At 48.8% G+C, this 16,207-nt stretch overlaps 1 protein-coding gene across 2 annotated transcripts in view; it reads right to left on the bottom strand.

The window, feature by feature from the left end:
* Positions 1-1,421, bottom strand: part of pdzrn3b (PDZ domain containing RING finger 3b) — a 512,314-nt gene extending 510,893 nt beyond the window's left edge. The window contains exon 1 of one of the 2 annotated variants that reach the window (XM_086001419.1): positions 532-1,421. In XM_086001419.1, coding sequence (XP_085857545.1) covers positions 532-1,245 — 714 coding nt within the window. In that variant the 5' untranslated portion in view covers positions 1,246-1,421. The remainder of the gene's footprint in view (positions 1-531) is intronic. The other variant, XM_086001420.1, reaches the window with a different exon arrangement.
* Between the last annotated feature and the right edge of the window lie 14,786 nt (positions 1,422-16,207).

The following is a 16,207-nucleotide window of genomic DNA, read 5'->3' as shown; positions in this document are numbered from 1 at the left end:
TGTGACACTGTGTGTCTCTGTGTCACTGTGTGCATCTCTCTGTCACTGTGTGTGTGTCTGTCTGTGTCTCTCTCTCCCTGTGTATGTGTGTGTATCTGTGTCTGTGTGTGTCACTGTGTCACTGTGTGCATCTCTCTCTCTCTGTCACTGTCTGTGTGTCTCTCTCTGTCACTGTGTGTGTCTGTCTGTGTGTCTCTCTCTCTGTGTCACTGTGTGTCTCTCTGTCACTGTGTGTCTCTCTGTGTCACTGTGTGTCTCTCTCTGTCACTGTGTGTGTCTCTCTCTCTGTGTGTCACTGTGTATCTGTGTGTCTCTCTGTCACTGTGTGTGTGTCTCTGTCACTGTGTTTCTCTCTCTGTTGACTGACCCTCCATGTTGCCCCTCTCCCAGCTGCCCAATTCTCCCGCCCCCCGCGGCCAGACAGCCTCCCGGGGCACGAGCCGGCTCCAGCCCAGAGCGCGCGCTCCCGCTGAAATCCTGACTAAAACAGGAGAGGGAGCAAAGAATTTAAAAGAGAAAAAAATAACTCACCGTGCACTGAGCAGGAAGGCTTTTGGTCAGAGAATCGATCCTGGCGCTGTACTCGGTGAATTTCTTCTGGTATTTAAGAGCTGTCATTTGTACCTCGCTCTGCAGGGCTGACAGCTGAGAGAGCAGCGACTTCTCGCGTTTGCCGGACCGCGCACCCTGCTTCTTCAAGTCGCGGTCGAGGCTGGCGATCTTGCTCTGCAACGCGTTGCCGTGCGACTTGAGAGCCTTCAGGCAGCAGTGGCCGCCGAGTTTCTGCTCGCGGTGGACCAGCATCAGCCCGCAGCCCTTCTGGCAGATGCCGACCGGCCGGTGCTCGCAACTTTCCCTCATGTGCGCATCCATGTCCCTCAGGTTGAGCGCCTCGCTGCATCCCTTATTCCTGCACTTGGCCGGCGAGAAATCGCACATCTCCTTGTGCTCGGCCAAGTGCTGCAGCTTCACCACCCTCTCGCACCCTCGCTCATGGTTGTCACATCGGATCTCCAGCTTCAGGATCAGGTTCTTGAGCGGGAGAACGTGGTTCAGCTCCTTGGTAGCGATCCTCCGGCACTGGAGCGGGCAGTTGCCTCGCTGGACGATCCAGGGCAAGAGGCAGCCGGCGCAGAAAACGTGTCCGCAAGGGGTTGCGAGAGGGTCTTCCAGCACTTTATTGCACAAGCTGCATTTGAAGTCGGGGTCCACGTCCTCGCTGAAGCGCTCCAGGTCGAATCCCATTGTTTTAAAACCGCCCCCCACCCTCCCCCGCCAACACTAATGAGTTAAAAAGTTTGCCAGAGGCGCAGCGCACAACCTTCAGCACTCCTTATCGTCACTCATTGGCAGCCCGCGAGAAGCCCGACTGCTGGCTCTTCACTGGCGAGCCTCATCCTCTGAGACTTCCTTGAAAAGGGTGCCTTAGGACCGCCTACCGTATTCATTATACAACTGGGGCAGACTGCGAGCAAACGCCTCGCTTCCCCTCCACCCAAAACAATGCAACTGTTGCAAAAGGGTACTTGAGCCACTAAATTTGCACACAATACTTACCTTCGGTGGTCGATCGATCAATTAAAACATTTGCTTTGGTTTGTGTTGTGTGATCAGTTACAATTTCCAAACGCTAGATGTCTCAATTTATGGTGTTGGATGCAAAGGGGGACGTGGAATCTCTGGACTTTTTTTTGCTATGGCAAATGGTGCAAAGTGATTTCAAACTTGTAAATTCAGATTTTTTTTAAGGATAACCGGAACTTGCATAACTTCGCACAGTTTCCTACGCCTTCTAAGACAGCACTGTGTAATTCGATCTTGATTATGGGCAGCGGGGGATGAAAAGTTGCAGTGTTTATCATTTATAATGCCTGTGATACCCATGTGATCACCTCCACAGTTACAAATAAAGATCTGCAGTATTAGTGGAGATTAAACGGTACACGAGTATGTGAAGATTTTGCAAACTAATAATCACCCTACTTCTCCCTGTACCTGCTAACCATTAGTGTTTACTGCTCTCAGTAAGCATTTTGGGGCCCGGGCATCATGTTAACATTTGCTCACAAAAATCAGAGTGGAGCAGTCCCGCTGCCGCTCCCATGCTTACCCGAGCCCAGCTGTTAATGGATCTGGATCAGTCCCAGACCCCTCACTCTTCAAAGCCACATCTAGTGCTTAACTGAAAGAGATGTTGGCCTCTGTATATTGTAAGCGGGCATTCTCACCGAGAACTGAAGTTCCCACCTACAGTATACAGAAGCTGAAATCGCTGTCATTAACCGTAGGGGCAGCATTAAGCAAAGAGGGGCTGGGGTCCAGTACAGTAGCAGCTGGACCCAGGATTGAAACTGATGCAAGAGGGGAATGGGCGGCAGCAGAGAGGAGGGGGAGCAGCAAATGAGTCATCATGGAAAGCAACGGGGGAGAGGCAATGGAGGGGAGGGAAGGAAAGAAGGGGGAAAGGGAGGAGGAGGGAGATTGAAGGGGAGAGGGCGGGGGGTTGAAGAGGGAGAGGGAGGGGGATTGAAGAGGGAGAGGGGATTGAATAGCAGAGGAGGATTGAAGAGGGAAATTAAAGAGGGGAAAAGAGTGCCACCTTAAACTGGGGGAAGAAGAATGCCAGCTTGAACAGAGGAAAGGATGAGAGCAGTGCCCGCTTGAAGTATGTTGGTGGGTGAGAAGAGTGCCAGGTTAAGTTGAATGGGGAGAGGGAGAACAGTGCTAGTATGAATTGGGGGATTTCAAGGAGAAGACAGTGGGGTTGATCGTCAACTTGCTACCTGGGTGTAAAATTGGCATTGTGGATCAACCATCCAATTTTTATTTCAAAGGAAATTAAAATCGGGCGGTTTCTATACCAAACGGCTGAGCCGCAATGACAATTTTATGCGCGCACGCTAAGTTGAAAATCTACCCTATTGTCTAAATGAAAGGATGGGGAGTTGGATAGGGTGCAGTGTCTCTGTGAACTGGGTCGTGAAGGGGTCGACTGCTTCTGTGAACTAGAGTAAGAGAGGAGGTTGAGTGTGGAAGTGTGGTTACTGAAGTAACTTTTGGGAATGTAATGGTTCCATTCATCTGTTAAAAATCCAATGTCACTTTTGTTATTCTTTTTTAAGATAATAAATCTATTAATTGTGAAGTGCAAAAATATTAAAAATTAAGCAGAATGCATTATTTTTAATGTAAAAATTCAAAATCTCATAGGAACATGCCTGCAGAGTCCCCTAGGAAAACAACAATAACTTTGTTCAACATCTGGATTTCTCCTGTTAAGGTTTCATGTTTTTTTTTACCTCCAATGCAAGTAAAGGACAGTGTATACTTACAACTAAAGTTACAAAGCCCATGTAACTATGTGTTTGCACACATCATAGGCTAATAAATCAGGGTCATTCTTAAGGTGTCAGCTTTTTTGAGGCTGTGCGAGTATTTTTTGAAGCTGTTGGTCAACTTTTCTAGTTCGCTAGGTTGGCATGTATGTATACCAGCTTGTGTGGTAAGAAACATGTTGACAGTATCGCTCTTAAAATGACCCCCTTCCCAATGCTTTGATGAGTAAAAGAAATCAATGCATAAGCTTTTCTAACTGGGGGTTTCTAAACTTGTCGGCTTTTCAAAAGTGAGATATATTGAAAATTACAGGACGTGGTTACATTCCACTTCAGTTTACAATACCTTAGTCTAAGCTTGATTCTTGCCTGCCTTCTGTTTCATTTACCTTCAACAAAACATTTGACTCCGGTGAAAAAGAAAACAAGTACATTGTCTGGCATCTGTTGCCTAGTAGAATTATGGAATATGAAGGATTAACTCAAATTTAATTGGTTAGACCCTTGTACAGAATGTTTGTGCTATTGTGAACTTTTAAATACTGAATGCAAGATGAAAGTAGCAATAATCGTACATGTGAGAAACTCTCGAGTTAAGTTTTCTGCTGAATTCCAGAGGCATGAGACAGGATTAAGATTTCAGTGTTCACTTTCCCATTGGGAACAATAGGAACATGGCTTCCAAACACAGTATTCTAGAGGAATGGCTGGATAATACTGAGATTGGTCATCTGTAGATAGCTCTGGGACCAGTGTTCTACGTGATCTTTAAAGGTTATAATAAAATCTAAATTGATTGCTATCTCCAGCTGCAAACTGGAATCTGTGATTTATTTATTTGAAAGCAAAATTAATTTTATGCCAAAATCCTAATAAGCACGTTGTGAATAAACTTATTTACAAAGATAACCGGCCAGTTACAGATTTATAATAGCTATATTAACATTTCAATCCCAATGCACTCTGATGTAATAAATCTCAAACATTTTTATTAATGTCATTACACACTGAAGATCTCATCGAACATGTTGACAGTTGGCACAAATTGTGCTATAAACAAATGAAGTGAAATGCCATATACTTGAACTAAACTGCTGCCCGGGAGTGAGTTAAAGATGATTTTAACCCTGCCTGCTCGATGGAAAAATAATCGGCCAGGAGACTAATCTGCTGACGTCTCATATTGTCTTCTACTTTAATCTGCTCTTCTGAGTGGGTGGCAAGGGGTGCCCACCTGAAGCCATGGGGTCCTTCTTTAAATATGAAGATTGGAGTCCGGCAACGTCATCAGGCCCCAACTGTAATTTTAACTGGAGGTCAGCATGGGGAAGTCACTCTGGATATCCCAACAGGTGAAGGCAGCAGAGAGAGAATTGGGGCCAGAAGAGGCCCATACAGCCAAGTTTCTAAAAACCTTTTTTAAACCTTCATTGTGGGGCCCGGGGAAGCTCCTCCAGGCTTCACAAGGAAAGTTTAGGCCCAAAAATACCCTCTCTGTGATGTACCTGAGTGCCAGTGACCGATCCTTCGGCCTCCCGCCGCGAGATATTTCACTCCCACCCGCTGGCCAGCTGTCGTTTCCTACCCATTCTGGTTGGGTAACTGACCTGGGTCATGCAGAAGTTAAAATCACCCAGGTCTCATGCTCCCAAAGTCACGGGGGGGTTGGTACTCGCCTTGCCCCCCACACAAGGTTTCCAATCCGGGTTAAAATTCGGCCTGTAGGGGGTGAAATTCAACTGAGGCTGGGACGCAAAATGGGCTGCAGCGGAACGGCCACCCATTATACACCCCGGGCAATTTTCCTTTCGATTGAAGTTGAATTTCATCCTCATAACGTCTTCCAGAAAAAGTATAAGGCAAATCATTTTTGTCTGAGGGAAAGAGAGACGTGAAAGAAATATGATGCCCATTACAGGATGATGCATGTCAATGGGGTTTCTGTTATGACTTTGTGCATTTGTCAAACCTTTGTAGATTCCTTACAAACACTTTTTGATAAAGGGAGTGAGAGCCCATTTATATGTTGTAATCTAATCTTAGAGTTCAAATGAGTTACAAGTTACTGAGGGAGTGGATTTCCTCCAATCAATAATTTTGTCAAAAGACTTGGCATGACTACAAAACATCTCTTGATAATTCTACTGAACAAGTAATCTTAATAGGGAAGATTTCACCCCTTAGCTGCAGCTTAATTGTCACAGTGTGAGGCTGTTTGAATTTCTCAATTAGACAACAGCCTTTTAAAACTCACTCCAAGGTATCCATTAATTTTCTGTGTTACAATTCTGATAATCATGCTAATTGAGTTACTAATATAGTTTAATAGAATGTTTGATTCCAGAGTTCCATAGTGACTTTTCAAAGCAACAGTTTCAATCCTTCCCATTAAGCCCATCATTTCCAATTCTGGACTAAATTCAAAATTATGTTTCAGTTGAGAATAATAGTTTACAGCACTGTGCTGTGTTTTCAGACTGAAGTCAGATTACAGGTTTAACATCATGGCCCAGAAATTCGGGTCCCAACACATGAGTACACACTGGGTACTCACGCGTAGGCCCAACGAAAGTGCCGGTTTCGTGCATGCACTGCGCATGCGCGGGAAACCGGCACTTCCCTTCCCCTGAAAGAAGGGGTTGACAGGTGCAACGCGTGTGCTGGAGAGGCAGCGCGTGCACATCGAACTTACGGTTTTTTTTCCAGGTTTTTCCGGGAGGGTAAGCCTCCAGCAGTTACACTTTTAAAAAGCAGGCACAAGGCCTGCTTTTAACAAGGTAAGTGGTGAATTAATTAAAATTAAAACATTTTTTCCACAGGTTTATTATTTTTAAATACTTTAAAGAAAGGTAAGTTTATTTTTAGCCCCGTTAGAAAATGTAATTAATTTTTTCAAAAATTTAAATTATTGTTTAAAATAGTTATTTCATGTAATTCATAGTTATTTTAAAAATGTAATTAAAAAAAAAAATTATTTGAAGTTTTAGTGATGTTTTGGGGCTTATAGTATTTATAGGTTTGACAGCTCTTCCTGTCAAACTTATGAATGGGCATTCCCTGCTACCATTGGCTCTCCATGGCCCAGGGGACGCTTCGAATTAACTGCGCCCCTGGGATACGCAAGCACTGCGCGCCGGCAGTTGGAGGAGTCCCAGGATCAGAATCCCACGCAGGCCGACAGCTCAACGATCGGCGCGCTAGGTAAGTGCAGGTCGGGGGCTTGCACCCGCGAAAAGCCCCCGACCTGAATTTCTGGGCCATTGTGAGGGTCCCAAAACACTAAGGTCTAGAAATGTCTCTCGGGCGGTGGCGCAAAGCGGGCAGTATCAGATCGGCCACCTGTTATACGCAGCGCCTGATACTCCATTCTATTGCAGTCAATGCAACTGACTATCAGTCGCTGTGTATAACGGGAGGCCGATCCGGTACCACCCGTTTTGCATCAAAGCCCGAGATGAATTTCTAGGCTAAGTAATTTCCTAGCATATTTTACTTAATTTGTATGTGGTTTAAAAATAATGTTTTTTTTTCCTTAAGACATAATAATGCTTAGGCTCACATCAAGTGGTAGTGGTGGTAGCCAGTGTGGGTACTTTATTCACTTTTTTTAGTCGAATGGAAGCAGGAATCTGCATTTAAACCACACTGGCTGGATCCAAATGAACAGGTTATTAACCAAAATAATTTGGTAATGGAGGGTGTATTAAGAACATTATAAAAATTGGATGCAGGGAGGCATTCCCTTGATTTCCCGAGAACAGCAACGGAGTGAATAAATGTTTCATTTTAGTTTTCTTCTGTGTTTAAGCTAATTCTTTTAGGCTGGAAACATTTTCATTTGTTTGTTGATTCTCTCACAAAGGTGGCTTGTTTCGTGTCATTATGGTGGCTTATTTTGTGTGCGTACTTAATATTTTCTTGCTCACTCTCACTATTTGAAAAACACAAAGGATTGTGCTCCAAAATATTTTCTATTGCTTTCACATGCTCACAGTGGAAATGCAACACACCGTTTCTAGGTGTTGATAAAGACTCGATTGTGTAGGAAATTGAAAAGTCCAACTGCTAATCCAAATCCCACAGGTAGCAACTTCCTGCATTGACCAAATGCAATATCCTAAATTGTTTTACTTCATGCTTGTTTTCATTTCCTTATTAAAAGGGTAGGAATCCTAGTGCCAGGCATCTGCTAGAAACTATTAAATGTAAAATGTGCAAGGCCAACCCAAGGTGACTCACCCTCCAGTTTAATAAAAATCGTCTTTCACTGCTATCGTGTGGGAAAGCAGCCTTTGAAAACAGCCTGTATATACTCTGGCAATTTCCTGTATTCTGCCAATGCACACGTACTGGTAGCACAGTTACCCAATTTTCTATACATTCAGGTCTGATGTAACTCTTACCAGTATTACCTTCGTACATCATTTGTATATTTCATTTTCCCGTGACTGAAAAACAATGGCTGACTCACTCCCTGCATGTCCCTAGATGGCCGCCATTTTGGTGAGGTCGGCAGCGCTGCTGTTGCCAGCGCTCACTCCAGATATTTAGATGAAACAGGTCGTTACATCAATGAGTGTGCAGCGCTGATTTGACACACGATCTGCCATTTTGGACAGTGCCACTCCACTTAACGACCTCTCCTAATCGTAACCAGCTGACCACGCATTCAGCAACAGGAAGGAGTCCCCAGCTCCGCTATTTAAAGGGATCATCAACAACTTGCAGCTGACTTGCTTTTTCAGTTCTACTGGCTCTGTCTAAGTTTGTGCAACTGTTTGGAGCTTTCTAGAGTTTAAAGTTGCCGAGGTGACAGGGAGTGTTGCTGCAAGTGGAGAGCGCCTTGGTTCTCATTTAAAGGGTTCTGCTCATATCACTTTCTCACAGTCATGGGGGTTCTACTTGCAGAACCCCTTGCGCTCGAGTATGATAGGGAGATGGAGTGGAGGCAGCGAAGAAGAGGACAAGATGCTCGCAGAGGGAGGAGGTGGAGGGCTCTCAGCAGGAGGCCTTACCCACCTAGGGTCTTCTGAGAGCATTTCTCCTACCTGAACTTAAGCCAGCAGCAGTCTATTCGGAGGTTTCACTTCACCAAGGAGGTGGTCATAAAACACTGCCACCTCTTGGAATCAGACCTGTAGCCTCCGAGTAGGGTGACGACGGCACTGCCAGTGGCTGTCAAGGTCACCATGGCCCTGAATTTTTTCACCACCGGATCCTTCCCATCTGCAGCAGGTGGCATAGCTAACATCTCCCAGTTTGCCATCCATCACTGCATCCGGGAACTCTCTACTCCAGGAGAAAGGACTTCATTGCCTTCTCTCTGAACAGAAAGAAGCAGGACGATCGCGCATGTAGCTTTGTCAGGATCGTGGGCTTCCCCATGGTGCAGGGTGCCATCGACTGCACACATGTGGCTTTGTAGGCACCGTATACTAATCCTGAGATGTACCGTAACCACAAAGGCTACCACTCAGTTAATTTGTGCAGTTGTTGTATGACCATGACCAGCGCATCATGATGGTGAATGCCCGCTATCCTGGCAGCAGTCATGATGCCTTCATTCTGCGCCAGCAAGCTTCCAACCACCACGTCAAACCCAAGGGTGGCTGCTCGGAACCAAGGCCTATCCGCTCTGCACCTGGCTGATGACTCCCCTCCGCAACACCACCACTCATGGCCAGCACTCATATAATATGAGCCATGCTGCCATGAGGAATGTCATCGAGCAGACCATCAGGGTGCTCAAGCAATGGTTCCACTGCCTTGACCGTTCTGGAGAAGCCCTCCAGTACTCGCCGGAACGGGTGTTCCATTTGGTGGTGGTCTGCTGCATGCTCCACAATGAGGGTGCAACCCTTTCCACCACGAGTTATGGGACCACCTCAGGAGGAGGAAGAGGAAGAGGAGGAGGAGGAGGAGGAAGGGAGGAGGCAGGCAGAAAATCCCTATTCTGGACAGGCTGTCATGAGCGCCTCATCAGACTCTGATTCCAGTGAATGAAACCTTAGATTCCCCGTTGCTCACCACTTCCCCATCATACCATCCCTCTGACACAGAACATCACAGCATCCTCCTGAGCACAAAGATGAAATGAGAGCCACCACAAAACACACATTCCAAACAAAATTCATAAGTTATCAAATTCAAATGAAAAGAACAAAGTCAACTAATCACCTTTGTACATTCCCTTAGTGTCTGTCTTTCGTGTGCCTTTTCCTACTCTAGTGCACCCCCAGTGTCTGCAGCATGGCTGGTGGAAGGCTGCTGACTTTCAGTGGGAGACTACAGATGGCCTTGCAAGATGACCTCAAGTAGCTCAGGTCTTAGAAGGCCTGGCTGTAGGCTGTACCACCTCTGCATGTGTAACAGCAGTCTGGGCTGGCTGGCTGACAGGCAGCAGCAAGGGCATTGGTAGAGTGACAGTGGTGGGAGTAGGAATGCTGTCATCCTGAGAGAGGACAGCAGGTTCTTGTTCCACAGAGCTACTGTCACTCTCCCGGGGAGGTGTTGGAGGACAGATTACTGGCCTGCTGCGACACCCTGCAAGCCCCTTTTGACACTCGTAAACCCAGCGACGATGGCAGCAGTGTGAGCTTCCACTGCAGCAGTGAGATGTTGGGTTGTTTCTGCCTGTGCTGCAATGGAAGCTGCGAGATTGCCCATCACACCCAGCATCATGTTTGGGTCCACAAGATCTCTCATGGAGTTGCCCATCATTTCCATCCCGGAAATCATGGGCTCCAAGTTCTGCGCAAAACCCCGTGTAATGTTGGAGCTGGACTCCTTCATGCTCCTTGACACTGACAAGAGGCTCTCTGACAGGCTTGCCATTGCACTTAGCAATTTTGTGTGCATGCCCATCACCCTTCTTCTGAAGGCTGCCCCCATTGAGGTCATTATCTAAGTCCTGTGGAGCAGAACATGTGTGCAAACTCACCCTCCGGGGAGCTGGCACCAGTGCTTCCCTTTCCCTCTGGCCTGGCTACAGCCCACTCGTGTCCGATGACTCACCACGTGCAGATCCCGCCTCTATACTACCCTCTAAAGTTCACGCAGTGCCATTTTCTGAGCTGCTGTCTGCATGTTTCAGATGCAGTGTCGATGTGTCTTCTTCTTCTCCTCAATCAGTCTCTTTCTCATTTTGAGGGATAGGCTGGCCAGGTTGCAATTGTTGCGTATCTGAAAGCAGAAGGGCACAAGGTGATAGCTACAGATTGTTGGTAGGTGAGTGATGGGGGTGTGGTGCATTGAGCAGTGTGTGAGGCTTGTGATGAAATATTTCCATTCATCACTGCCTGTGACTGAGATCGGTTTCAGTGTCATTTCCCTTCCCCCAGACCTCATTGTATTGTGTACTGGAATGTGCTGTATTGTATACTGGAATGTGCTGGAATGTGCTGTGTGTAGGGCTCCGCCCATACCTGGCCCCGTTTGTAAGCTAGCTTCAGTCTAGCCCCAATCTCCAGAAGGACGACATCTCTCTCGCTTACGTGTTTCGTTCTAAGTTAATAAAAACCTTGTTTTGTTCTGCTACCTTCGAGTCTCGGAATTATTGAGGCACATCAATTTTATTAACTTATTTTTTCAACACTATGGATCAACTCCTGAAACCCGAACGTTTGGATTTGGATCAACATGCTCCGGACGCATCAGCATGCTTCGGACACTGGTTTGAGTGTATGGAATTCTTCCTGGACAATTCCGCAGCCGTCAAAGACGCTACGGACGCTGCAAGGATGAGACTCGGAATTCTGCGGAATTGGGTAAGCCACCGGGTTTACCCCCTCATCCAAGACGCCGAGATGTACCTGGCCGCCTGCGACATCTTAAAGGCGCATTACCAGCAGCCTACGAATGAGGTGTATGCTAGGCACCTGCTCGCCACCCGCGCACAGCGACCTGGGGAATCGGTGGAGGAGTTCCTAAGCACCCTGAAAATGCTTGGCAAAGACTGCAAGTGCCGAGATGTAAAAGCCGCGGTGTACACTGACGAGCTTGTTCGCGATGCCTTCATCACAGGCCTCAGCTCCACTTACATCCGGCAAAGACTGCTGGAAAAAACGGGGTTGGACCTGAAACAGGCTGCGGACACTGCGCGATCCCTGGATGTGGCCCAGAGAAACTCGGACGCCTACTCTTCAGCCCGCGCCGTCCACGCCGCCACGTGTGCACCGAGGGCGCCGCCATCTTGGAAGGCATCTTCCCCGCCCGACAGCCCGACACCGGCTGGGCCCCGCTCTCCCCCCAGAAGCCCTACGACAGCCGCGACGCGTCAGGGACCCAACTGCTACTTCTGCGGGCAGCCAAAGCACACCAGAAACCTGTGCCCGGCGAAAGGCACCACCTGCTTTAAGTGCGGTAAAAGGGGCACTTCGGGAAGGTGTGCAGAGGGAACCCCGCCGGAAAACCAAACGCCGGAAAACCTGCCACCGCCGCGTGTGCGCCGTGGGAGCGGCCATCTTGGACGCCATCTTGCCCGACCTCGTGGGGTCCGCCATCTTGTGATCAGACAGCGTGGACGCCATCTTGTATCGATCAGGGCCCTACAGTGGCATCGGTCACAGTGGACCAGACCAGGCCGCACCCGCTATCCAGATCAATGGTGGACATCGAGGTAAACGGGTGCCGGGTTAAATGCTTAATTGACAGTGGAAGCACGGAGAGCTTTATCCACCCAGAACTGGCACAACAACTCTCCCTAAAGGTGGTCCCTACTCAGGGTACCATCTCTATGGCTGACAAAACCCAGACATCGACCATTCTGGGTTACTGCATGGTACAATTGTGCGTTAACGGAACTGTATATGATAATTTTAAAGTATTAATCATGAAGAACCTATGTGCGAGCGTGATCTTGGGCCTGGATTTCCAGTGCAACCACCAAAGCATCACGCTCAAGTACGGTGGGTCCCAGCCGCCCCTCACAGTGTGCGGTCTGGCTACCCTGAAGGTAAAGCCGCCTTCGCTATTCGCGAACCTTACCCCTAACTGCCGGCCAATAGCGACCAAAAGCAGGAGGTACAGCTGGGAGGACAGGCGGTTTATCGCGACCAAGGTAGACAGGCTCCTGAAAGAGCGCATTATTGAACGCAGCAACAGCCCGTGGCGCGCCCAAGTGGTAGTGGTAAGGGGTAGCGAGAAGAAACGGATGGTGATCGACTATAGTCAAACGATCAACAGGTACACCCTACTAGACGCCTACCCGCTACCCCGCATATCAGAAATGGTGAACCAAATCGCCCAATACCGGGTGTTCTCCACCATCGACCTCAAGTCAGCGTACCACCAGCTCCCTATCAGACCAGAGGACCGCCCGTACACCGCCTTCGAGGCGAACGGACGCCTCTACCAATTCCTCAGAGTCCCCTTTGGGGTGACGAATGGGGTCTCGGTCTTCCAGAGGGAGATGGACCGCATGGTCGATGACCACCACTTGCAGGCAACCTTCCCCTACCTCGACAACGTCACCATCTGCGGTCACAACCAGCAGGATCACGACTCGAACCTCGAGAGGTTCCTGAAAACCGCACAAAAACTCAACCTCACCTACAACGAGGACAAGTGCGTTTACAACACCACGCGCCTCTGCATACTAGGCAGCGTGGTGGAGAATGGGGAAATCGGACCAGACCCCGACCGATTGCGCCCCCTACGGGAGCTGCCCCTGCCCAACACTCCCAAAGCCCTGAAAAGATGCCTGGGGTTATTTTCTTATTATTCCCAATGGGTCCCCAACTACTCCGACAAAGCCCGCCCCCTCTTGAAAGCATCCTCTTTCCCGCTCTCTGCTGAGGCCCACGCCGCCTTCAAAAGCATTAAGCAGGATATTGAGCGGGCCACGCTACAGGCAGTGGACGAGAACACTCCATTTCAAGTGGAAAGTGATGCGTCTGACTTCGCCTTGGCGGCCACCCTCAACCAGGCGAGGCGGCCCGTAGCTTTCTTCTCGAGGACCCTCCAAGGGCCCGAGATCAGACACTCCTCCGTGGAAAAGGAGGCCCAAGCCATCATGGAGGCAGTGCGCCACTGGCGCCACTACCTAGCCAGCAAATGCTTCACCCTACTTACCGACCAGCGGTCGGTAGCGTTTATGTTCAATAATAAACAGAGGGGGAAGATTAAAAATGATAAGATTCTTAGGTGGCGGATCGAGCTCTCCACCTTCGAGTACGACATCATTTACCGGCCAGGGGCCCTTAATGAATCCCCTGACGCCCTCTCACGAGGGATGTGTGCCAGCGCCACCGGGGATCGGCTACAGACCCTCCACAACGACCTCTGCCACCCAGGGGTCACGCGGCTGTTCCACTTCATAAAGTCCCATAACTTACCCTACTCGATTGAGGAAGTTCGGTCCCTGACCAGGAACTGCCGCACTTGCGCTGAGTGCAAGCCTCGGTTCTACCGCCCAGATAGAGCCCACTTAATCAAAGCTACACGGCCCTTTGAGCGGCTCAGCTTAGATTTCAAGGGCCCCCTCCCGTCCGTCGACCGCAATGTTTACTTCCTGAACATTGTGGACGAATACTCCCGGTTCCCATTCGCCTTCCCCTGCCCAGACATGACCAGCGCCACGGTCATTAAATGCCTCAACAGCCTGTTCTGCCTGTTCGGTATGCCGAACTACATCCATACGGATAGGGGGGCGTCCTTCATGAGTGAAGAGCTACGCCAGTACATGCTGTCCGGTGGGATCGCCACGAGCCATACCACCAGCTACAACCCCCGGGGTAACGGCCAAGTGGAGCGGGAGAACGGGACAGTATGGAAAGCAGTCACTCTAGCTCTAAGGACCAAGGGCCTCCCTATCTCCCGCTGGCAGGAAGTCCTCTCGGATGTGCTCCATTCGATACGGTCGCTATTGTGTACGGCCACTAATACCACGCCTCATGAACGAATGTTTGTCTTTCCCCGGAAATCCACCTCAGGCGTATCCATGCCGTCATGGCTCTCCACCCCAGGTCCGGTACTCGTGCGAAGGCATGTGAGGGGCCACAAGACGGACCCTCTCGTGGAGCCAGTACACCTACTCCACGCCAACCCCCAATACGCATATGTCCGGCACGCCGACGGAAGGGAGGACACCGTGTCCATAAAAGACGTCGCCCCAGCCGGCATCGACAACAACCATGGCAATAGCGGCAACGACGATCACAGCAACTCTTACCCACCCACTACTCTTTCATCACCCCCGGAAGAACACCGACCAACGGCACCCCCACCAACTACCCCTTCAACAACCCTGGCGGCACCCCCGGCAGAGACCCAGGAGGCTACCGGGGACACCCAGCCGACACCCGCGGCACCGCAACAGCCACGTCGGTCGCAGAGGACTATCAAACCCCCGAACAGACTAAATCTATAGAAGGGGTGAATGTGATGAAATATTTCCATTCATCACTGCCTGTGACTGAGATCGGTTTCAGTGTCATTTCCCTTCCCCCAGACCTCATTGTATTGTGTACTGGAATGTGCTGTATTGTATACTGGAATGTGCTGGAATGTGCTGTGTGTAGGGCTCCGCCCATACCTGGCCCCATTTGTAAGCTAGCTTCAGTCTAGCCCCAATCTCCAGAAGGACGACATCTCTCTCGCTTACGTGTTTCGCTCTAAGTTAATAAAAACCTTGTTTTGTTCTGCTACCTTCGAGTCTCGGAATTATTGAGGCACATCAAGGCTTGTGGTGCAGATGGTGGGATATGGCTTTTGACGAAGCCTTCACTCACCCTGACCAGCCATGTGAGGTCATTAAACGTTTTGTGGCACTGGATCTCGGTCCCGGGGAGAACAGTGACAAATTGAGCTATCTCCTCCCAGATCCTTCTGCTGTTTAACCTAGAAGTCCTCTTGCCCCCATGTGGGTATCGGATATCTCGTCGTCGTTGGACCCCCAGGACCACGGCCTCCAGAGCCGCATCTGAAAAATGTTTTTCCCTTTTACTAGGGTGTTATGCCATGCCTTGTTTTCATCTGACAATGAGGTGCTGCTGCTAAAAAGCACCTACCCTTTAAGTAGTGGAGAGCGCCTAAGCCAAACTTTATTGGCCAGTAGACTGCACCCTATATTGGACCCCCTGTTGAGTGCTTAGCCAATCAGCAGCACGTTTAGTGCTGAGATCAGCGTTGCAATCATTATAATGAGCAGGTAGCACGGATTTTGTGTGCTGCCTGCATCAGTTAGAACGGGCACAGGCAAATAGTGCTGGGCAGTGCCCCCGCCCATTTTTGGGCCTTATCCAGTTTCTATGCCTAAATTTTAAAAAAAAGCCCTACTATTAAGGAATTCAAACAAGTTTTAGTAATAAATACAAATAAATAATACCTGGTATCTATGTATATAAACCGGTATGTCTCTCTGTCTGTCTCTCTGTTTGTCTCTCTGTCTGTCTGTCTGTCCGGCTATACAATCAAAAGTTATAGAGCGTACCTACACATATGTTATATCAAAAGAAAACTTATCATTAGGGGACTCTCATAGGCATATTTACTTTTTGGTCGGACAAAAATTGTGCTGACGGTATACAAAAAACGTTCAAAATTCCGCTCATTATCCGCTCATTAGCATCGAGTGACGTGAAGGTTGACCAATCGTACAGTCGAGCGACCCGACGGTCGACCAATCGCTGCGTCACGGGGGCGGGTTCATTGCGAGTGCGGGCGGGCCATCCTAGAGTTGAGTGACGTGACGATTGACCAATCCTACACTTCAGTGACCTGATGGTTGACCAATCGGTGCGTGTGTGGGCGGGCCTAATCATTCTGAACTGAGGTGAGTGTCAGCCATCTTGATTCTTAACTATTCATTTCTTTTTCCCATCGGGGTTTTATCTTTTTCAAAAAAAATACAAACATTTCGGCCATTTCCTCCA

This window comes from Somniosus microcephalus, chromosome 11 (assembly GCF_052327205.1).
Source record: "Somniosus microcephalus isolate GS21.2 chromosome 11, FLI_Smic_1.0, whole genome shotgun sequence".
Taxonomy (NCBI): domain Eukaryota; kingdom Metazoa; phylum Chordata; class Chondrichthyes; order Squaliformes; family Somniosidae; genus Somniosus; species Somniosus microcephalus.
The sequence above is the reverse complement of the archived record's forward strand: the minus strand, read 5'-3'. Positions and strand labels throughout refer to the sequence as shown.